Consider the following 23,088-nt stretch of genomic DNA (forward strand, 5'->3'; position numbering starts at 1 on the left):
GGCTGTGACGGCTCGGCCGGCGCACTGGCTTGGAGGGCTGCGGGGCAGGCGGCCAAAATGTGCACGGGACAGCAGGAGGGGCGGGGCCGGGCGGCGGGCGGGGCGGGGGGGGGGGGTAGGGAGGGGGATTGGAGGAGGAGAGGAAGCGGGGGAGGAGGGGGGGAAGAGGTGGAGGGAGCAAAACAACCCGGGGAGCCCTTGCGACTGAGAGACGGTGGCCTTCGACTTCCCTCGGTCTCAGTCGCCTCCTTCTTACCCTCTTCTCATCTTTCACCTCTCCTCCGGGGACATCACTCCCCTTCTCTGCAAGGAAAGGCGAGTTGGACCACTCAGTCTGCAGGGGTCCTGCCCATCTGCTTATCTGCCAGACCTCAGCCCAGATTCCCCATATCCCGACCTCTCCTGACGCCAGGGCTCCCATCTCCCACCCTCATTATTCACCTTACCCTGATGGGCCCTTCAGACTTGGGATGAACTCAAACTAGAGCAGTTAGATAGCTGTTTTTATGACGTTGTTCCATCCTTGCAAGCACCTCCCTCAAGGAGTTTTAGTCTTTCTGTCGAGAGAGTCATATTAGCAGCTGTAGGGCCATTTTCTCTATTTTGCAAATCTGAAAAAAAAAAAAAAAAGAATAGGATGTGTAAGAGTCCGGGTGTGAGATAAATATAACAGGGAACATTTTCAACTAAGGCAGTGTGCTCAGGGATTGCTTCAAGGGAGAGGAGAGGGCAGTTAGACCTGCCTGCAATAACCTGTCAAGCACTGTTCACTTACATCATCACCTTGCCAAGGGGCAGGTTGTTGCTCTTCCATTTTACAGATGGGGAAACTGAGGCTCCAAGAATTAATGCTAATGTTCCCAGTAAGTGTGCTTCCCAGTACCACGATTGCTCACTCTGCTCTTCTGGAGTCCTAGGCATTTGGTGTGTCAGAGCCTGTTGGCACTGGTCCATCAGACCTGAGCCCTCTCCCTCCCTCAGACAGGAGGAAACCTCCATCTCTGCCTGACTCTGCCTGTGCGGAGCCCCCCTAGGGGAGCAGATTCCTGGATTTGACCTGTATGGGTACAGCTTGCGAATTTGCATTTACAGGGCCTCACGGTGGTCGCTCAGTGCCGCTGGGTGGACATTGAATCTGCATGAAGATTAGCAGTGCCATAGGACACTGTCTTTTCAGATAAAGCAGATCTTTATCAATTTATAAATCAGCCCTTGTCTGGATGCCCCTTGGGTACGCTTTGAGGCAACTGTCTGAGGAATGATCCTGCATGGTTGCTGCTACTTGGAAATTTAAGCCCCTGGCCTTGGGATAAACCTGGCCAGCCTCTGCAATGTTCTATCCATCAGGTGTGCAGGAACCGCTCCTCTTTCTGCCCATCCAAGCCACCCAGAGAGTGGCAGGACTGAGGGCCTTGACATTAGACCTCAGACCCCAAACTCGTTCTCTGTGCTGGGTCCCCAGTGACCCTCTTTGGTGGATCATTCAGGAAGGCCCGAAACACGAACGGCACTGGCCTGGTCAGTTTTAGAGTAATGTTTGGTTCTGGTCCTGTCACACGTTCACTGTATGACCAAAGCTGGTAGTTCTCTCACATGGGGTTTCAGATTCCTCATCCGTGAAATGGGGGTAGGTGCACTGCCTTCCACAGTGGTTAAATACAGGTTTACATTTTGTGTGTGTGTTAAGTCACTAAGTCATGTCTAATTCTTTGCAACCCCATGGACTGCAGCATACCAGGCTTCCCTGTCCTTCACTCCTCCTGGAGCTTGCTGAAACTCTTGTCCATTGAGTGGGTGATGCCATCTAACCATCTTATCCTCTGTCGCCCTCATCTCCTCCTGCCCTCAGTCTTTCTCAACATCAGAGTCTTTTCCAATGAGTTTGCTCTTTGCATCAGGTAGCCAAAGTATTGGAGTTTCAGCTTCAGCATCAGTCCTTCCAGTGAATATCAGGGTTAATTTCCTTTAGGATTGACTGGTTTGATCTCCTTGCTGTCCAAGGGACTCTCAAGAGTCTTCTCTAGCACCACAGTTCAAAAGCATCAATTCTTCAGCGCTCAGCCTTTTTATGGACCAACTGTCACATCCGTACACTTTAGTTATAGGTGAAACACTGGCCCCAAGTGTGGCACTGTAATAGTGATTCACCCAGATGTGGGCTCAGTTTTGGGTTCTGTCTCTGTCCTTCGCTGACTGCACCCGCTTGCATGGCGAGTTCATCGGCTTCTCTGGCTCCAGCTGGGCATCACTTCTGCGAGGGCTTCTCTGCAGTCCTGGTCCTCTGTGCTCCTACAGAGGGTGGTTGAGGACTGGTGCTGGCAACAGAGCCCTGAGCCAGGGGTGGCAGGCAGAATTCTAGTTTCCATGCTTTGGTTATTTGATCAAACATGATCTACACAGAGCTGGGAAAGGACTTTGCAGGTGAAATGAAGGCTTCCAATGAGCTGACTTTGAAAGATTATCCTGGATTAGCTGAACAGCCCTGATGTAAGCACACGGGTCCTTCCAAGCAGCAGAAAAAAGCAGAAAGGTCAGAGGAAGGAGGCAGGGGCAGGTTAGAGAACTTTGAACCATGAAAAAGACTCTACTGTGACAAGCTAGAGGAGTGGGAAGGAAGGGGTGGGAGGTAGGAGAGAGGTTCAAGATGGAGGGGACATACACATACCTATGACTAATTCATGTGGATGTATGGCAGAAGCCAACACAATATTGTAAAGCAATTATCCTCACATTAAAAATAAATAAATTTAAATTAAATTATAAAAAAAAGAAAGAAAGAAAGACTGTCCCTGCCATTGCTGACTTTGATGGGGGCCATGAGCCAATGAAGGTGATTGGCCTCTAGGAGCTGAGAATGACCCCAATGTACAACCAGTAAGGAAATGGAGACCTTGGTCCAGCAATCACATGGAGCTGAATTCTGCCAATGACCTGAATAAACTTGGAAGCAGATTCATCTCCACCACCTCCACTGGAAAAGAAGGCAGCCGCACTGACCTGTTGCTTTCAACTGTGTGAGACCTGGAGAGGAACTGGCCAAAGTCACGTGGTTGACTTAAAAAGAAAGCACAATATGAAAATTGTGAGTTAAGTTTAATTGGGGTCTGGGAGTCAGCACCTCAGATAGCTCTCAGAAACTGCTCCAAAGAGGCAGCGGGGGGAAGGTCAGTATAGACATGATTTTGGGGAAGGGGGAGTATGTGCAATCAAGCATATGTTTTTTTGCAGAAGATTTCTGCTAGTCATGGGAAGCAGATATCACCATGAAGGAATTTACTGCTTTTCTAGATATGAGGAGACACATGAATTGAGCTTATCAAAATGGCTCCTGAAAATATTTAACTTTCTAAAGACCTGTCCTGCCAGTTTCTACCCTCCATGCCCAAGTACAGTGTGCCTCGTTTCTGCTCTCCACCCTGAATGCCTTTCCGAGGGTGTGGAAGGTCAACAGCTGTAGAAACACATGATTTAATCCTTGTAGAGGTGGATGGCAAGTGCCAATTTGTAGCTGACAATGTGGACTTCTCTACATGTGAGGTCATAAATTTGCGTTAAGTGCCTACATTTGTGGTGATCTCGTGCACAGCAACCAGAAACTAGTACAGCAGATGACATGCCCAGGCTGCCTGGTGCCTCTGGGGACAGAGGGCTGGGCGTGTGTGGTCTCAGGCTCCGGTGCCAACTTGCTGCATTTCTGGAGTCTGGGCAGGCTGAGAGGGGACAGCAGGTCTCATCCTCCACACCCAGGAGTCATTACCTTGAGAAAGGAAATATTTCCTGCCTTATCAGTAAACAAAGGATATCACAGTCTGGTGTAAGCTGGTGAGCCTTGGGAAGCTCAGGAAGGAAAGAACATGTGCCATCTCGAAGCCAACAGACTGCAGCCCTGGGAAACTTAGGATGTTCAAACACAGGATGCTGGCCCTAGACAGCTGGGGTGCACAGCCAAGAACGACTTCAGTGAGCCCCGACTCTTGCATCTGCCCATACATGGAAGCTGCTCAATCCCTTAACTTGGGATATCTGGCTTTTCTTTCCTTCTGACTTCTGATTATCTGCCCATTGTGGAAAAACTTCTGGCTCCCTCTCTGCCTCCTTGGAGCAGTTTCTCGGAGCTCTGAGGTGCTCTCTCAGGCTGAAGTCCTCATTTTACCCAAATAAAGCTTAACTTCCAACTCTCATGTCGGGTACATTTTTTTCAACAACCTCCTCTAGGGATGTGTTAGACTCAGTGAGTGCACTCTACATGAATACACTTTCTTAATTCTCTCTGTTTCCCCTCCCAAGATCGAGATGAGGTGACAGAGGCGCTTAAGTAGCTATGGCCCCACAGCCAATACCTAACAGTGCTGCGGTTTGAACTCTTGGCCAGCTGAGTCCAGAGTTCTCCACAAAGCGGGCATCTGGGGCTTCCCAGGTGGCTCAGTGGTAAAGAATCTGCCTGCTGTGGCAGGGGACATGGGTTCAATCCCTAATCAGGGGGCTAAGATCCCACATGTCGCGTGGTGGGACCAAAAAAAAAAAAAATGTTGCCTCCTGTTTACTGTTCTAGGGATCACTGCTCAGCCCACCTTCATTTGTCCTTTTTCTTTAAACCAAATCTGCTGGTCACTCCTCTCATCCCCTCAGAATTTTATCCCTTCCACAATTGTTGCTTATGGCTTTAACTGGTTTTCCAGATCACTTGTCAGAGTGAACGTCTTGGCTGGAAAACTGGGCCCCTCACCAGATTTCTTTCTCTCTGTCTCTAGCTTCTTACGATAATAATAATTGCCATAATAATATAATAACTACCATGTACATGGATCTTGTTCTTTCATGCTCAGAACAACACTATGAAGTTTCTTTGAGAAGACACACACCCACTTTCTAGATGAAGAAATTAGATTTGAAGAGTTAAGTAGGTGTGCTGGTAAGTGATGAGGCTCTTTTCACACCCACATGCTGATTTTGCATAGTAGGTAAGCAGAGGGTTGATTAAGTGGTTTGGGTAGATGATGGTCTATAAGTGTTAGTCACTCAGTCATGCCCGACTCTTCGCGACCCCATGGACTGCAGGGCACCAGGCTCCTGTGTCCATGAGATTTTCCAGGCAAGGATACTGGAGTGGGTTGCCATCTCCTTCTACAGGTGGTCTATAGGGATGCATAAATGGATGAAAGGATAGATGGATGGATATATAGGGAAATGGCTTTATGTTTGAATGACTAAATGGATGCTTGGTTAGCAACAAGGATGAATGGACAGATGGGTGGATGAATGGATGGATGGGTGGATGAATGGATGGATGGGTGGGTGGGTAGACGGATGGAGGGTGGAAGGATGGATCAGCAGATATAGAGGTGAGTGACCAGAGAATTTGTAGAGTGAGAAAGGTAATGAATGCAGGAAGTGTATAATTCTGCATCAAAGAGCAACTTTAATTGGATTGTAATATGAACTTGCACCTCTTGCTAGTTCCATTGGTTTTTTTTTAAAATTTTTATTGAATGTAGATAGTGTTATGCCCAAGTTGAGAAATCTCCCAATGACCACCAGGGAGCCAATATCCGATGCAAAAGCAAGAGAGTTTTTATTACCAAGCTCGAGCTGGGGCTCCCACCGTTACTGACGCAGTGGCTAAGGAGATGAGCCCCGAACTCTGTGTTACATTGCTTATATAGGGTATTCTTGCGCGAAAAATTCGAAAAACGGGAGTTTCTTGATTGGGAGACGTCTAATTGGTTACCTTTTGTGGAAGGGTTAGGTGTTGGGTTCTGATTGGTTTTCATTTCCACGGTAAATCATTACTTTCAAGGTAAATCACAAATGTAAATCATTACTTCCAAGGTAAATCACAAATTCTTGAACTTAAAGTCAAGAGGTTTAACCTAAGGGCTGATTGGCTCGCGCACAGTGGGGCAAGTGTAGGCAATAACCAAAGTCTAAGTCTGTTTGCCCGGTACCTTTACAAAATGGAGTTCTTTTACAAGATGGAATAGCTTAGGCTCTTCAATAGTTGATTTACAATATGGTGTTAGTTTCTGCAGTACAGCAAAGTGATTCACTTAATGAAAGTGAAAGTCATTCAGTTGTGTCTGACTCTTTGCGACCCCATGGACTATACAGTCCATGGAATTCTCCAGGTCAGAATACTAGAGTGGGTAGCCTTTCCCTTCTCTAGGGGATCTTCCGAACCCAGGGATCAAACCCAGGTCTCCTGCATTGCAGGCAGATTCTTTACCAGCTGAGCCACAAGGGAAGCCCAAGAATACTGGAGTGGGTAGCCTATCCCTTCTTCAGTGGATCTTCCCGACTGGGGAGTCAAACCAGGGTCTCCTGCACTGCAGGCGGACTCTTTACCAACTGAGCTATCAGGGAAGCCTGAATGATCCACTTACACACACTTATACACATATACATTCTTTTTCATGTTTTTTTCCATTATGGCTTATCACAGGGTATTGAATATGATTCCCTGTGCTCTAGAGTAGGACCTTGTTGTTTATCCATCCTACATATAATAGTTTGCCTCTAAATTTTTATTTATTTTTTAAATTAATCTTTATTGGAGTATAGTTGTTTTACAATGTTGTTAGTTTCTACTGTACAGCAAAGAGAATTAGCTACACACACACACACACACACACACACACACACACATATCCCTGGGCTTCCCTGGTAGCTCAGAGGGAAAAGAATCGGCCTGCAATGGCGGAGACCTGGGTTCAATCTCTGGACAAGGGCATGGCAACCCATTCCAGTATTCTTTTTTGGAGAAGCCCATGGGCAGAGGAGCCTGGCCAGCTACAGTCCATGGGGTCACAAAGAGTCAGACATGACTGAACAAGACTGAGCACTTTCACTTTCACACAAACATATATCCCAAGTTCCATTGTTGACAAGGAGACATCCTGTTTAACCCTCTTGGTTATTTCCCTTGCCCTGAGTCAGAGAAGTGGGCCTGAAAATGTCCTCCAGCTGCTTGAGAAGGCATTGTTTGTCCCCTAAGAAGTCAGGGAACACAGGAACCACCACTGGCTTGGTGAAGTCCTAAAGATGCTGCATTCACATCCAAGAAAGTGCTGGTAGAGAAGTCCCAAAGCTGTAAGTCATTATGGCCAGGATTTGGGAGAATACAGTCAGGCTATGCTGAACGAGTACAGGGTTTGATCCTGTCATTGTTTTCTTTATTAACATGCGATGTTACTCATCAAAGATTTTTGCATTAATTTCTGTTATTTTAGAATATTGTATTAAAATATTATGTATCTTGATGACTGAGTTTTCTGACATTCCCTTAAAATTTGTGGGCTTCCATGCTTGTTCAGTGGAAAAGAATCTGCCTGCCAATGCAAGAGATGCAGGTTCAATCCTTGGGTCGGGAAGATCCCCTGGAGGAGGAAATGGCTACCCACTCCAGTATTCTTGCCTGGAGAATCCCATGGACAGAGGAGCCTGGTAGGCTACAGTCCATGGGATTCTAAGAATCAGACAAGAGTTAATGACTGAGCACGCACATCCTAAGTTTTGCATCTGGGGTGTATGTCTCACTTCTTCCACCCTTGTCCTGGCCCTGTGAGAGAGCACGTTTCTGGACTTTTCTGTAAGCCACTCCTGTGTGGTGGACACTTATCCTTGTTCAGTTGGCTTCACTCCTGCCCCTGGAGTGCAGTGGAGCTGGACACTGCAAGTGGAATAGGGATATATCAAAGAAAGCACTTGGGGGCTGGAGCCCAGAGCATGTCAAATTGTCACGGTCTACACTCCTTTATTTTCCGTTAAGACTTTCTTTGATATATCCCTATTCTGCTTGCAGTGTCCAGCTCCACTGCACTCCTCACACCAGTCCATAGCTGAGCTTCTTGCCCTGCCTCAGTCCAACCTCCAACCCCTTCCTCTCGCCTGTGCATGAACTTCCTCTTCCCCAACTCCTGAATTCATCATCTGTATCCACAATGTGATGCTTTAGCCTGTATGACTTTGGAGGTTGCCCTGCAGAACTGGTTGATTTTCAGCCAGTTTGCACCCTCTTGGCCGTTAGTCTTGGTGGTCAGTACTCATGCCATAACTCATGGCAGTTAAATATTTTGAAAATCAGGTTTCCTGTGTCTTGTCCTCCTCTGTGAAATGGAGGTTTAAAACACCCAGGAGTTCTTGCTCAGAAACAGAGCCAGACGCACTGCAGGCTGGACAGAGGTGGCAGCAACAGTAGTCATTGTTATTTATTCTGAGTCAGATGATAAAACGCTGGTGGCATTAATGGTGGGGTTTGAGGGGCTTCGGGTCCTGGCTGAGAGAGGCTTGGAGGTTCTATGCTCCTCTCCTGATGAGGTTTTCAGCAGCCGTGAGAGACGTTGTTGTTCAGTCTCTCAGTCGTGTCTGACTCCCTGTGACCCCATGGACTGTGCACGCCAGGCTTCCCAGTCCTTCACTATCTCCCGGAGTTTGCTCAAACTCATATCCATTGAGTCGGTAATGCCATCCAACCATTTGATCCTCTGTTGCCCCCTTCTCTTCCTGCCTTTAATCTTTCTCAGTATTGGGTCTTTTCCAATGAATCGGCTCTTTGCATCAGAAGGCCAAAGTAATCGAGCTTCAGCTTCAGCATCAGTCCTTCCAATGACTATTCAGGATTGATTTCCTTTAGGATTGTTGTGTCAGGCCCCTGGGGAATAACAAGAATGGGTGTAGGGAGTTTATGGGTGGGCATGAAGCTTGGAGGTGCCACTGGGAGGCTCTAGATGTGGAACAGGAGGAGCCGGTTTGCCTGGACTCCGTCCTGTGCGAGCAGGATTTACTTCCCCTCCCAGCAAAGAGAAGTGGACCCTGACTGTTCCTGGGCTGGGAGTCACTTGATCTGAGTTTGGGCAATAATTGCACAGTAAACATACGTTGCGGCATATGTGTGATAAGTGCTGATAATGGGCTGATGGACTGAAAATAGAATCGGGCTGGGCCACTTCACCATCAGGCCCTGCATGACTCCCCGGCCAGCTGCTCAGGGACGCCGGCAGACCCCCCACCTGCCCCCTGCCCTCTCCCTGGACATCTCACCAGACCTGTTCAGCCATCACTCAGGCTGTCCCTCATCAGAGGCACTCAGGACCCTCTCTTCTCTCAGCCAGAAAACTTGGGGTTTCTAGTTCTTCAAGGCCCAGTTTGGGACACTTGGGAGAAGTGAGAAGCTCTCTCTGACCAGCCCCATTCCCTGTTTTATTTCTTACTGTTTTTTTTTTCAAGTGAAGTGAAATCTATGTAGTATCTATAATTCACCATTTTAAAGCATACAATTCAGAGTTCTCCCATTAACTGATATAACTTCTGATACAATAACTGATATAATTTCACATCAGGGGTACTTTTTAGTGAGCACTGAACTTGGGCAAATTCTGGGAGATGGTGAAGGGCAGGGAGGCCTGGTGTGCTGCAGTCCATGGAGTCGCAGAGTCGGACACGACTGAGAAACTACAGTCAGTGCTTCCTCTGTCTCTTTTTGAGGCACATTTCACATAACATGAATTGATTGTTTTATTTTTATTTTTTGGTTGCACTGCACAGCATGTGGGATCTTAGTTCTATGAACAGGGATCGAACCCATGCTCCATGCAGTAGAAGCATGGAGTCTTAATCACTGGATAGCCAGGGAAGTGCCATGAATTAACCATTTTAAAGTATAGAATTCAACGGCATTCAGTGCCTTCACAACATTGTGCAAGCACTACCTCTCTCTAGTTTAAGAACTTTTAAAAACCCTCTGTCAAAGGACAGCCCATGTCCTTTAAGTAACCACACTCCTTCCCTCCATCCCCAACCCCTTGGCAACCATTAATCACTTCCTGTCTTTATGAATTTGCCTGTTCTGAACATTTTATATGAAACAAATCATGCACTTTGTGATCATTTGTGTCTGGATTCTATACTGTAACATAATGTTTTCAAGGTTCATCCAACTTATGGAATGCACCAGCATTTTGCTCCTTTTAAAAGTTGAATAATATTCCATGGTATGTGTACCATGTTTTGTTTATCCATTTAGTTGTTGATGGGTATTTGGGTTGTTTTTACCTTGTGGCTATTTTGAATAATGCTGCTGTAAACATTCACTTACAAATTTCTGAGTGAACATACATTTTTATTTCTCTTGGGTATACACTAGGAGTGAAATTAGTGGATTATATTGTAATTCTATGTTTTACTTTTTGAGGAAATGCCAGACTATTTTCCACAGTGACTGAGTGGCTGCACCATTTTACATCCCACCAACAATGTAAGAAGATTCCTATTTCTCTTTCGGAGAATTGTTATTTTCTGTTTTGTCTTTGTTTTGTCTTTTATCATCACCATCTTCGTGGGTGTGAAATAGTATCTCACTGTGGTTTGGATTTGCATCTCTTGAATGACCAATGTGGGCTTCCCTTGTGGCTCAGCTGGTAAAGAATCTACCTGCAATGTGGGAGACCTGGGTTTGATCCCTGGGTTGGGAATATCCCCTGGAGAAGGGAAAGGCTACCCACTCCAGTATTCTGGCCTGGTGAATTCCATGAACTATATAGTCCATGGGGTCGCAAAGAGTCGGACACAACTGAGCGACTTTCACTCACTCACTCACTCAGTGACCAATGTATATTTTTCCTCTTCTCCTTTGCCTTTTGCATTGCTTCTTTTCTCAGCTATTTGTAAGGCCTCCTCAGACAACCATTTTGCCTTTTTGCATATCTTTTTCTTGGGGACGCTCTTGATAACTGCCTTCTGTACAATGTCATGAACTTCCATCCATAGTTCTTCAAGTACTCTGTGTATCAGATCTAATCCCGTGAATCCATCTGTCACTTCCACTGTATAATCATAAGGGATTTGATTAGGTCATACCTGAATGGTCTAGTGGTTTTCCTACTTTTTTCAATTTAAGTCTGAATTTGGCAATAAGGAGTTCATAATCTGAGCCACAGTCAGCTCCCGGTCTTGTTTTTGCTGACTGTTTAGAGCTTCTCCATCTTTGGCTGCAAAGAATATAATCCATCTGATTTCAGTATTGACCATCTGGTGATGTCCATGTGTAGAGTCTTCTCTGGTGTTGTTGGAAGATGGTGTTTGCTATGACCAGTGCATTCTCTTGGCAAAACTGTTAGCCTTTGCCCTACTTCAATTTGTACTCTAAGGCCAAATTTGCTTGATACTTCAGGTATCTCTTGACTTCCTACTTTTGCATTTCAGTCCCCTATAATGAAAAGGACATGTTTTTTTGGTTGTTAGTTCTAGAAGGTCTTGTAGGCCTTCATAAAACTGTTCAACTTCAGCTTCTTCAGCATTACCGGTCAGGGCATAGACTTGGATTACTGTGATATTGAATGGTTTGCCTTGGAAACAGAGACCATTCTGTTGTTTTTGAGATTGCATCCATATACTCATTTGAATGCAGAGTTTCAAAGAATAGCAAGGAGAGATAAGAAGGCCTTCCTAAGTGATCAATGCAAAGGAACAGAGGAAAATAATAGAATGGGAAAGACTAGAGATCTCTTCAAGAAAATTAGAGATACCAAGGGAATATTTCATGCAAAGATGGGCACAATAAAGGACAGAAATGGTATGGACCTAACAGAAGCAGAAGAGGTGGCAAGAATACATAGAAGAACTGTACAAAGAAAGATCTTCATGACCCAGATAACCACGATGGTGTGATCACTCACCTAGAGCCAGACATCCTGGAATGTGAAGTCAAGTGGTCCTTAGAAAGCATCACTACAAACAAAGCTAGTGGAAGTGATGGAATTCCAGTTGAGTTATTTCAAATCCTAAAAGACGATTTGTTAAAGTGCTGCACTCAATATGCCTGTAAATTTGGAAAACTCAGCAGTGGCCACAGGACTGGAAAAGGTCAGTTTTCATTCCAATCCCAAAGAAAGGCAATGCCAAAGAATGCTCAAACTACCGCACAATTGCACTCATTTTACATGCTAGCAAAGTAATGCTCAAAATCCTCCAAGCCAGGTTTCAACAGTACATGAACCGTGAACTTCCAGATGTTTAAGCTGGATTTAGAAAAGGCAGAGGAACCAGAGATCAAATTGCCAACATCTGCTGGATCATCAAAAAAGCAAGAGAGTTCCAGAAAAACATCTACTTCTGCTTTATTGACTACCCTTTCTGCTCTATTGGGGGCTTCCCTAGTGGTTCAGAGGTTAAAGCGTCTGCCTGCAATGTGGGAGACCTGGGTTCGATCCCTGGGTCGGGAAGATCCCCTGGAGAAGGAAATGGCAACCCACTCCAGTATTCTTGCCTGGAGAATCCCATGGACGGAGGAGCCTGGTGGGCTACAGTCCACGGGGTCACAAAGAGTCGGACACGACTGAGCGACTTCACTTTCACTTCACTTTCTGCTTTATTGACTCTGACTGTGTGGATCACAGCAAACTGTGGAAAATTCTTAAGAGATGGGAATAAGAGACCACCTGACCTGCATCCTGAGAAATCTGTATGCAGGTCAAGAAGCAACAGTTAGAACTGGACATGGAACAACAGATTGGTTCTAAATTGGAAAAGGAGTGCATCAAGGCTGTATATTGTCACCCTGCTTATTTAACTTATATGCACAGTATGTCATGAGAAATGCTGAAGCACAAGCTGGAATCAAGATTGCTGGGAGAAATATCAATAAACTCATATATGCAGATGACACCACCCTTACGGCAGAAAGCGAAGAAGAACTAAAGAGCCTCTTGATGAAAGTGAAAGAGGAGAGTGAAAAAGTTGGCTTAAAACTCAGCATTCAGAAAACCAAGATCATGGCATCCAGTCCCATCACTTCATGGCAAATAGATGGGGAAACAATGGAAACAGTGAGAGACTTTATTTTGGGGGGGGCTCCAAAATCACTGCAGATGGTGATTGCAGCCATGAAATTAAAAGATTCTTGCTCCTTGGAAGAAAAGCTATGACCAACCTAGACAGCATATTAAAAAGCAGAGACATTACTTTGCCAACAAAGGTCCATCTAGTCAAAGCTATGGTTTTTCCAGTGGTCATGTATGGATGTGAGAGTTGTACTATAAAGAAGGTTGAGTGCTGAACAATTGATGCTTTTGAACTGTGGTGTTGGAGTTGACTCTTGAGAGTCCCTTGGACTGCAAGGAGATCCAACCAGTCCATCCTAAAGGAAATCAGTCCTGAGTAGAGTATTCATTGGAAGGACAGATGCTGAAGCTCCAATACTTTGGCCACCTGATGCGAACTGACTCAATGGAAAAGACTCTACGCTGGGAAAGACTGAAGACAGAAGGGGATGACACAGGATGAGATGGTTGGATGGCATCACCTACTTGATGGACATGAATTTGAGTAAACTCCAGGAGTTGGTGATGGACAGGGAAGCCTGGCGTACTGCAGTCCATGGGGTCTCATAAAGTTGGGCACGACTGAGCAACTGAATTGAACTGAACTGAAAGACCAATGTTGTTTAACATCTTTTCATGTGCCTCTAGGCCATTTGCATATCTTCTTTGGAGAAATGTCTATGGAAGTTCTTTGTCCATTTAAAACAAAAAACAAACCCCCCCACCTATTTATTTATCTATTTGGTTGGCCCAGGTCTTAGTTACAGCATGCGGGATCTAGTGTCCTGACCAGTAATCAAACCTGGGCTGCCTGCATTAGGAGTCTTAGCCACTGTACCCCAGGGAAGTCCCATCTTTGACCATTTAAAAAATTGGTTTGTTGTCTTTTTGCTTTTGAGTTGTTAGAGTTCTTTATATATTCTGGATACTAAACTCTTATCCAATATATGATTTGCAGAAAGATTCTCTTTCATTCTGTAGGTGATCTTTTCACTTTTTTGAGAATGTTCTTTGATGTGCAACAGTTTTTAATTTTGATGAGCTTTACTTTATTTTTCCTTTCACTCCCTTTTCCTGGCAGTCCCACTCTCAATCAGACCTGACAAGAGCATCTCTCATGGGCTAGGTGTGGTACTGAGAGCCACATGAGACACAGGCTGAGTCAGACCACCCAGACCATGTGGAATATCACAGGAGGGAAGTGACACAGATCCTTGACATGAGGCAGAGATCAACCTGAGATGGGTACAGATGAAGTACCGATTGGAGAAAATCGGTAAAGGCTTCTGAGAAGGACAGTTAAAGAAAAGTGGAAGTGACTGACATAAAAATAAAAAATTGAGAGCAGTCAGTAGTTTGGTCTAACTGGCATAGAGAGTGGTGCAATTGGAGAAGTAGTGTACTACTTCTGGGGCTGAAATGACGTGTGCTTGGTCAAATACAGTGCTTCTAAAATGGTCACGTGCTCCCATATCATTTGGAGAGCTTGTTCAGATTCAAGTTCAAGAAGTCTGAGGTGGGGCGATCCTGCTTTTCTATCAGATTCCCAGGCAATGCTAGTGTTGCTCGTTCGGGGTTCACAATCTGAAGAGTGAAGATGTGGTTCACTCATTCAACAAACATTCTGTGCAGAAAGTCATGACATGCCAGGCTTGGTGCTGAGCAGAAGTGGGTGAATGAGCCATGTTTTTGCCTTTGTGCAATTTAACATTTGATAAATGATTTTCTAAAGCAAACATGAAGATTCTGTTAATTTATAATTTATTTAAGTGTTATTGCTATAATTGAAAATGTTACAGAGACTTTTAAATTCAGTCTTGTGTAGAAAGAAATGTATTAAGGAAAATTACGTGAATAAATATTCCCACGAAATACATCTGAATGGTTAAAAAATACTGGAAGAGAGCTATCAGATAGTAAATGTCTTTTTTAAAATATTAAAAATTTCAACAACAACAAAATGCTAGTAAGCACCATTCTGTTTTCTGTCTCTATGAATCTGACTGCTCTAGGGACCTCATACATGTGGAATTGTACAATGTTTGCCTTTTTGTGATTGGTGTATTTCACTTAGCATAATGTCTTCAAGCTTTATCCAAGTGGTAGAGTTGGGGTCGCTGGGAGGAGGGCAAGAGGGATTCCATCTTGAAGACTTAAGGCAGGATGTGAACTGAGTCTGAACCCTGTTGCTGCTGCTGCTGGTAAGTTGCTTCAGGCGTGTCTGACTCTGTGCGACCCCAGAGATGGCAGCCCACCAGGCTCCCCCATCCCTGAGATTCTCCAGGCAAGAACACTGGAGTGGGTTGCCATTTCCTTCTCCAATGCATGAAAGTGAAAAGTGAAAGTGAAGTCACTCAGTTGTGTCCGACTCCTAGCGACCCCATGGACTGCAGCTCACCAGGCTCCTCCGTCCATGGAATTTTCCAGGCAAGAGTACTGGAGTGGGTTGCCATTGCCTTCTCCATGAACCTTGTTAACCATCATTACAGAAAAACCAGGAAACCCCCTTCTCACAGGTGGCAAACAACGACTGGAAGTAAGGGTCAGGTTGTCTCAGATTAACGATAACGTCTGCACCTGCATGTTGTAATTGTTAATTCTTCCACGCCTGCATGTTGTAAAACTAATTACTAATGTGTAACCAGTCATGTAGCAGAGGGTATAAAACCGAGTCCCCCGAAATCATCATAGGCCCTGTTGGGAACTGATTCCCCTTGGACCCGCTGGTGTAATAAACTGTTCTCCATTGTCTTGAGTGTCCTCTGAGGTGTGTTTTGTGACTTCAGATTCTACAACAGTAGTTTGTGTCCTTTTATTCATTTTTATTTTTGGGAGGGCACATGGTGCGGCATGTGGGATCTTAGTTCCCCAACCAGGGATTGAACTAACTGAGCCCCCTGCATTGCAAGCTCAGAGTCCTAACCACTGGACCAGCAAGGAAGTCCTAGAATTTCTTTCCTTTTAAAGGTTGAATCCCATTCTGTTGTTTACCACTGGTTGTTTATTCATCTGTTGATGGACACTTGGATTGATTATACCTTTCAGTTATTGTGAATAAGTTACTATGAAAATGAGTGTACAATTATGTCTTTGAGACCTTGTTTTCAATTCTTTTGGGCAAATACCTACAAGTGGGATTGCTGGTGTTACTGCTATTTTTAAATGAATTAATAAATAATTATTTTAAAACTTTCCTGAAGTTTTTCAAATAAAATAACCAGTAATACAATTATACCTACTGATGTAACCCACGAGGGTCCTTGATAGTTTTTGCGAGTATAGAGGGGTCCCTTAGATAAAAAAAAATTGGGGACTGCTCGTCCAAGGTGGTGGCAGAGGAGACAAAGAGCTGTGGCCAGTGTGGAGAAGTAGTTAGGGGTTAACAGTGCCCGGATCAGGTGACCCTTTAAAGTGAGAGTCAGGGTGACCTCTCGGTTTCTAGCTCGTACCACAGGGAGGAGTGTTAAGGAGACCCGGGGCAGTGGGGGAGTTGATGAGGTCAGGTTGGTCCAGTAGAGTGAGGGGGCCGTAGGGCACCAGGTGGCGGCAGTTTCTATGCAGTTTATTTATTTATTTGGCTGCACTGTCTTTGTTGCTGCGAGCGGCGGCTATTCTCCAGCGGTGATGCACGGGCTTCTCGTTGCAGTGGCTTCTCCTGTTGCAGAGCACAGGCTCTAGGGAGAGCACGGGCTTCAGGAGTTGCAGCTACCAGTCTCTACAGCACAGGCAGTTGTGGCGCACAGGCTTAGTTGCCCCATGGCATGTGGGGTTTTCCCAGATCAGGGATCGAACCCGCATCTCCTGCATTGGCAGGCAAATTCTTCACCACTGAGCCACCTGGGAAGCCCTTTAGGTATTTTGTTTTGAGGAGCCTGGAGGAGATGTGAGCTGCAGTTAGGAACGTGAGGGTTACTTGCTTTGTGTTTCTTCTCTTCAGCCAGGTCACCAGCTCTAGGAGGTCAGGATCAGGGCAGGCTTATAGTTACTGAGGTATGCATGCCCAGAGGCTAGATATAAATTCTTGGGGGGTGGTGGGTGCACCTGGGTGGTATGGCCATACTCCTGAGACAACTACAACCCACCTCTCCAGACACTCCTTCCCCAGCAGCTGATGCAGGGGGTGCAGGTTCCATCCCTGGTCAGGGAACTAGGATCCTTACCTCACAAAGGACCCCAAGCAAGGACCACCAGCTGGACTCAGACAACCCATAGAATTGTGCAAAACTGTTTTCAGCCATTAAGTTTTGGAGCTATTTGTTCCTGATACAATAGAAAACTGCAACAGTCCCCCTCATCAGACTGTGTTGTTGTTGTTGTTCAGTAGCTTAGTTGTGTTTGACTCTTTGCAACCCCATGGATTGTAGCCCACCAGGCTCCTCTTGTCTTCCACTCTTCCCCAGGGTTTGCTGGAATTCATGCTCTTTGACATCAGACTATGAGTTCCTCCAGAAAGCAGGAGTGGGTGCCCTGACCACTCCAGACCTCTGGTCTGAGTGCAGAGCCTGAGAAGGACCAAGTGTTCATCAAAACACTCCTTGAATGAATAAATGAAACCCATCAAAATTCCACCGTTCACCCTGAGATAGAATAGATTTATTAGCAAGAGGTAATCAGGAAACATATATTTTTACAAAAATGGAAATTGTTTTCCAAACAAGCTGTAAGTTGAAATATTATAGGACTTGAAATAGAATTCTCATACCACTAGGTATTGCTTACAGCAAAAGTTGTCTGTTTGTCGGAGTGGAGCATGCCTGCCACTTCAGAGTTGACCTGTGTTTTCTATACTGTACAATGTAAAAAATAGATGGTAGTATTCACAGAATAAGCACTACAGTACTATATTCCTGCTAGAAGGCATTTAGACAGGACTACAGTATATGCAATAAAAACACTTGGTTATTGAGTTTCTAAATCTACAGTGTGGTACTATTTTTCACAAGGCATACAGACTGGGAGCATCTCAACGTAAGCTTTGTAGTGACCATTAGGCGGCTCAGAGGAAAAGTGACATTTTTCATGTGTTCTCGACTTGCAGTGGATGCTGGCCGCCTTTGGCAAAGTCGACACGACTTGGTGTTGTGATTCTGTTTTCCTCGGGAAGTTCTGGGGCCTTGTCCAGGGTTATGGAGACCTATGGTCACGCCCCCTGGTGCTATTTCCAGAGCCGGGAGCGGCATGGCACTGAGGCCGCAGCCTCGAGGGCTGTCGCGGGGCGTGGTTCTCAGCGGACAGGACCCTCTTCCCTCCGGGTCACTGGGAGGTGTGGAGTTTGGAGACCTGCGATTTGGGCTGGAAAAGCTGCTCTGGAAATCGGCGTCACCATCAGCAGGAAGATTTGTCGATGACCAGACTCTGGGGTATGGTTCCCCCTCCCGCCTCCCCCCACCCCCCACCCCCCACCCAGTTATCACAACTACATGGAACATGCCGGAGGATGTTGCCTGGCCAACTCAGCCCAGGGGCCTGGGCTGGGGACGGACAGAAGCAGGACAGGTGCCTAAGAGTCGTGTATGCGCGGGGTCTGTTTTCCCTTCGGAGAAGAGTAAGGGGCCGGGAAGGACAGACTGAGAGGATGGTTGATGAAAAGAACCAGGCACTGCAGGAGACGAGGGGTGGGGTGGGCAGACCAAGTATTAAACGGTGCAGAAATTCATATTCTGGTTCTATGGGAATCTAAGAACAAGAACGGATTTGTATTCTTGGAGAAGCACATACTAAAGAAGAAAACCCAGAGAAACCAAACGACTATGTACAGTATCATATAGCACGTGTCCATGGGAGCGGCTGGATCTGGGCTGGGTACCGGATTCAGGTGGGGAGTTTTGGTTCTATTCGGAGAGAAGACTCGTAGAGGCTTTCTTCATCCATTACAAAAGATTGGTCCAGTAAATACTGGGTTACCTGAGAAAAGGCAAAGAGAAGAAGGAATGCAAGGCGATGCAATCTCCACAATATACTAGGTGGTCACTGAGTGTCTCCCAGGAATCAGGCAGCATCACGGGGAGAGGGGCATCAGGCTGGCACACGAGGCAGAGATGCATTAAAAACAATGTGTCTCTTTTTTAATGTTTATGATTTTGCTTCTTTATTATTATTATGTTTTGGCTACACCGCAAGGCATGTGGGATCTTAATTCGTCAACCAGGATTGAACCCGTGTCCCCTGCATTGGAAGGCGGACTCTTAACCACTGGACCACCATTGAAGTCCCTGTTGTGTCTTAATACTATTTTTTAGTATTGTCTTAATTTTTTGTCTTCACAGTAATAGAAAATCACATATGGTCAAAATTACTCTTGACCACCATCCCTATGTGTTAGAAGACATATTTTAGGCTCATATAAAAAGATCATCTATATCTATGGGACTTGACTGGTGGTCCAGTGGCTAAGACTTCACACCCCCAGTGCAAGGGGCCGGGGTTCCATCCCTGTTGGGGAACTAGATCCCTACATGCTGCAACTAAGAGTCCAGGTGCTGCTGCCAAAGACCCGTCATGGTGCAACGAAGATCTGGTGCAGCCAAATAAACAGATATTTCAAAACATAATCATCTCTATCTATGGGCCTCCCTGGTGGCTCAGCTGGTAAAGAATCCGCCTGCAATGTGGGAGACCTGGGAAGATCCCCTGGAGAAGGGAATGGCTATCCACTCCAGTATTCTGGCCTGGAGAATTCCATGGACTTATGCGCTCTCAAAGAGTTGGACATGAAGGAGCAACTTTCACATTCACATCTGTATCTATATATCTAAAATGTCAATTGTAGCATCTAGGCTGTGCATGTAGGGGTGTTCACAGTTCCTTTGTGCGTGTGTGCTCAGTTGCTTCAGTTGTGTCTGACTCTTTGTGACTGTAGTCCACCAGGCTCCTCTGTCCATGGGATTCTGTAGGCAAGAAAACTGGAATGGGTTACCATTTCCTACTCCAGAGACAGTTCTTTCAGTGTTTCCATATGTTGGAAAAATGTTCTTAAACATCAGGATTGTGTAGCATAAGAGAGAATCCCCCAGGAGCCGACCGTGGAAGCTGAGGCTGTGTAAGAAAGGAGGCTCCCTATTCTTCCCCTCACGAGGCTCACTCCAGGACAAAATCTCAGAGTGGAAAATCAGGAAGAGTCACCACATGGATTAAACTATTCTCCTTCCTCCACGTGCCCCACTTCACCCAGCTCCCAAGTGCTTTGCTAGACTCCTGTGTGTTAAATGTACGATGAGAGATCAATGCCCACATCTCACAGTCAGACCCCCACCCTTCATAAAGAATCTCTCCAAGGCTCAGTGGTGGCTCAGATGGTAAAGAATCTGTCTGCAACATGGGAGATCTGGGTTCCATCCCTGGGTCAGAAAGATCCCCTGGAGAAGAGAATGGCAACCCACTCCAGTATTCCTGCCTGGAGAATTCCATGGACAGAGTAGCCTGGCAGGCTACAGTCCATGGGGTCACAAAGAGTCAGACAGGACTGAGCAACTAAACACTTTAACGTTTCCAAGGTTCAGTGACTTGTCAGTTGTTTGGAGCTGAAGGTTCATGTTTTTCCACAGACACTTAGATCAGGAGGAAGAAAACAATTACATTTCTTAGTATGTAATCGGGAACCTTCTGATAGCTGCTGGAGAAAAATCAAGTCCTGTGAGCTTCTTTGCTAGTTGACCCTCTGCTACTGTGAGAGACAGATCTGGCTGTCTAGGATGCTGACCATTAGTCACCGATGAAAAGGTTACTGTGTCTGAATAATGGTTCTCAATCAGCACCTCCACGAAGATGACCTCAGATTTCATGTCTAGACGAACTCTGATAAAGACGCGGCAATCTTACAGCTATGGGAAGTAGACCAGACTTTTATTTTTCCTGTCTTTTAAAAAATTACTTATTTTTATTTCTTAGCCATGCCATGTAGCATGTGGGATCTTAGTAGCCCAACCAGGGATTGAACCCATGCCTCCTGAAGTAGAAGGGCAGAGTCTTAACCACTGGACCACCAGGAAAGTCCCAGGTCCAGACTTTTATAGGGGAAGCCTGGTGGGCTGCCGTCTATGGGGTCACACAGAGTTGGACACGACTGAAGTGACTTAGCAGCAGCAGCAGTAGCTTCATACGAACAGTTCTTTGTAGAGCACAAAATCTCAACCCTCCAAACATTCTGGAAATCAGCAGACTGGTCAGTTTTCTCCATCATGAGCATTTGTTTCCCTAAGAGTGCTGCTTCTGTTGAGACTGGCAGCAAACACCAGCACTGCAAAGCTGTTACCAGAAGGAGCCTGAAGGGCATGCTTAGCATCCTTAAGTCTCTTCCGTTGTGTCCCACTCTTTGCGACCCATGGATTGTAGCCTGTCAGGCTCTTCTGTCCATGGGATTTCCCAGGCAAGAATACTGGAGTGGGCTGTCATTTCCTTACCTCCAAGTCTAAAGGGCAGTAACATTTATTTGTGTTGCACCTTGGAGCTCAAGGGCAAGTTTAAGACGGGGGCAAAGGCCTAATACAGTGCCTGGTACCTGGTACGTGCTCAATAAGCGCTTGCCAAATGAAAGAATGAGTGAATGACAAGGAAAAAGCGGCACACTTGATTAAGGTTTCTCTTCTCCCTGTGGTGATCAGCTAAAGACAGAGTGAGTTCATGGAACCTGGAAGGAGACAGGGCAAGTCTATCATAAAGGAGTGCATGCATGTTCAGTCGTGTCCGACTCTTTGTGACCTCATGGACTGCAGCCCACCAGACTCCTCTGTCCATGGGATTTCCCAGGCAAGAAAACTGGATTGGGTTCCTCCTCCAGGGGATCTTCCCAACCCAGGGATTGAACCCAAATCTCTTACGTCTCCTGCATTGGCTGGCAGATTCTTTACCACTGAGCCATGTGGGAAGCCTCAAAGAAATATGTGCGTGTGTATGGTCTGCTAACAGAGTAAAAAAAAAATGTTTTGCCGTGCTTGCAAACACACACAAAGAATGAGTGATGCAATTGGCATTGGGAGGGGAACTTACTTGGAGGCTGGGGGAATTTCTGCTGGGTGCCCTTTCTAGTTGTGAATTTTGAAACTTGTGAGCATATCGAAAAGATGTGATAAACACGGCCTCTCTTGCCTCAGAGGAGACCAAGCATGATTCTAAGTCATCCTGTGGCAGGTGAAGATCAGACGGGAGCTATGGGATGACCACAAGCTCTGTCTGAAGGAGGGGGAGCTTGTGGTGGGTCAGGGGACAGGACACAGGGAGGAGGGCTTCCTGGAAGAGTGGGGCCCAGGGAATTCAAGGCAGAAAATGTTTGGGTTTGGAGGGGAGGGGAAGAGGCAGGAAGAGGTAGGGGGGCCGCCACAGCACTCGTGAGAAATCAGAAGTGACTGCAAATGCTACCAGCTCACCTTTGCTTGGTGCTCGATCTTGTAGGCAGTTTGTTGAAACTGGCGGATCTCTCGGATGATATGGGATATCTGTGGGAAGGAAGGAGAGTTTTAAATATTTATTTTAACCTATATTTATTATTTATTTGGCTGAGACATGTCTTAGTTGCCACATGTGGGATCTAGTTCCCTGACCAGGAATCAAACCTATGTCTCTTGCATTGGGAGCATGGAGTCTTAGCCACTGGGCCACCAGAGAAGTCCCTGGAAGGCAAGTTTTAGAAACAATTTGCTGTTAGTATCACCCCTGGACCCCCTCCCCCTGCAGAACAGAAGGGACATCAATAGCCATCAACTCAGCCTGTAAATTTACCTCCTGGTAGATGCTACTGAAGCATCATGATGTTCCTTATAGCAGCAACCTGCTTCAAAGGCTGATCCTTGTAAGAATCGATAAATCTATAGGTTATTAGGAGTAACACAGACTATCTGTCCTTCTCTGACTTATTTCACCAAGCTCAATATCCTCAAGGTCCATCCACGTTCCTGCAAATGGCGGAACCTCACTCAATTTATTTATTTATTGAAGTATAGGTGATGCACATTATTATATGTTACAGGTGCACAATACAGTGATTTACAATTTTTAAAGGTTATACTCCATTTGTAGTTATTATGAAATACTTGTTACATTCCCTGTATTGTACAATATATCCTTATAGCTTATTTTATACATAACATTTTGTACCTCTTAGCACTTCATTCTGTTTTAGGGCTGAATAATATTTCAGTGTGTGTGTGTGCATGTGTATATATACATATACACACCACATCTTCTTTTGGAGAAGGAAATGGCAACCCACTCCAGAATTCTTGAAAATTCTATGGACAGAGGAGCCTGGTGGGCTATATAGTCCATGGGGTCACAAGAGGCG

The 23,088-nt window shown here is 45.7% G+C and overlaps 1 protein-coding gene across 1 annotated transcript in view; it reads right to left on the bottom strand.

Moving 5' to 3' along the window:
* RASGRF1 (Ras protein specific guanine nucleotide releasing factor 1) overlaps positions 17,384–23,088 on the bottom strand; it is a 103,120-nt gene continuing 97,415 nt past the window's right edge. Inside the window, exons 26-27 of the mRNA XM_018066540.1 lie at positions 22,175–22,243; positions 17,384–18,716 (exon numbers count right to left, since the gene is read on the bottom strand). Coding sequence (XP_017922029.1) covers positions 18,624–18,716; positions 22,175–22,243 — 162 coding nt within the window. The 3' untranslated portion in view covers positions 17,384–18,623. The remainder of the gene's footprint in view (positions 18,717–22,174; positions 22,244–23,088) is intronic.

This window comes from Capra hircus, chromosome 21 (assembly GCF_001704415.2).
Source record: "Capra hircus breed San Clemente chromosome 21, ASM170441v1, whole genome shotgun sequence".
NCBI lineage: Eukaryota > Metazoa > Chordata > Mammalia > Artiodactyla > Bovidae > Capra > Capra hircus.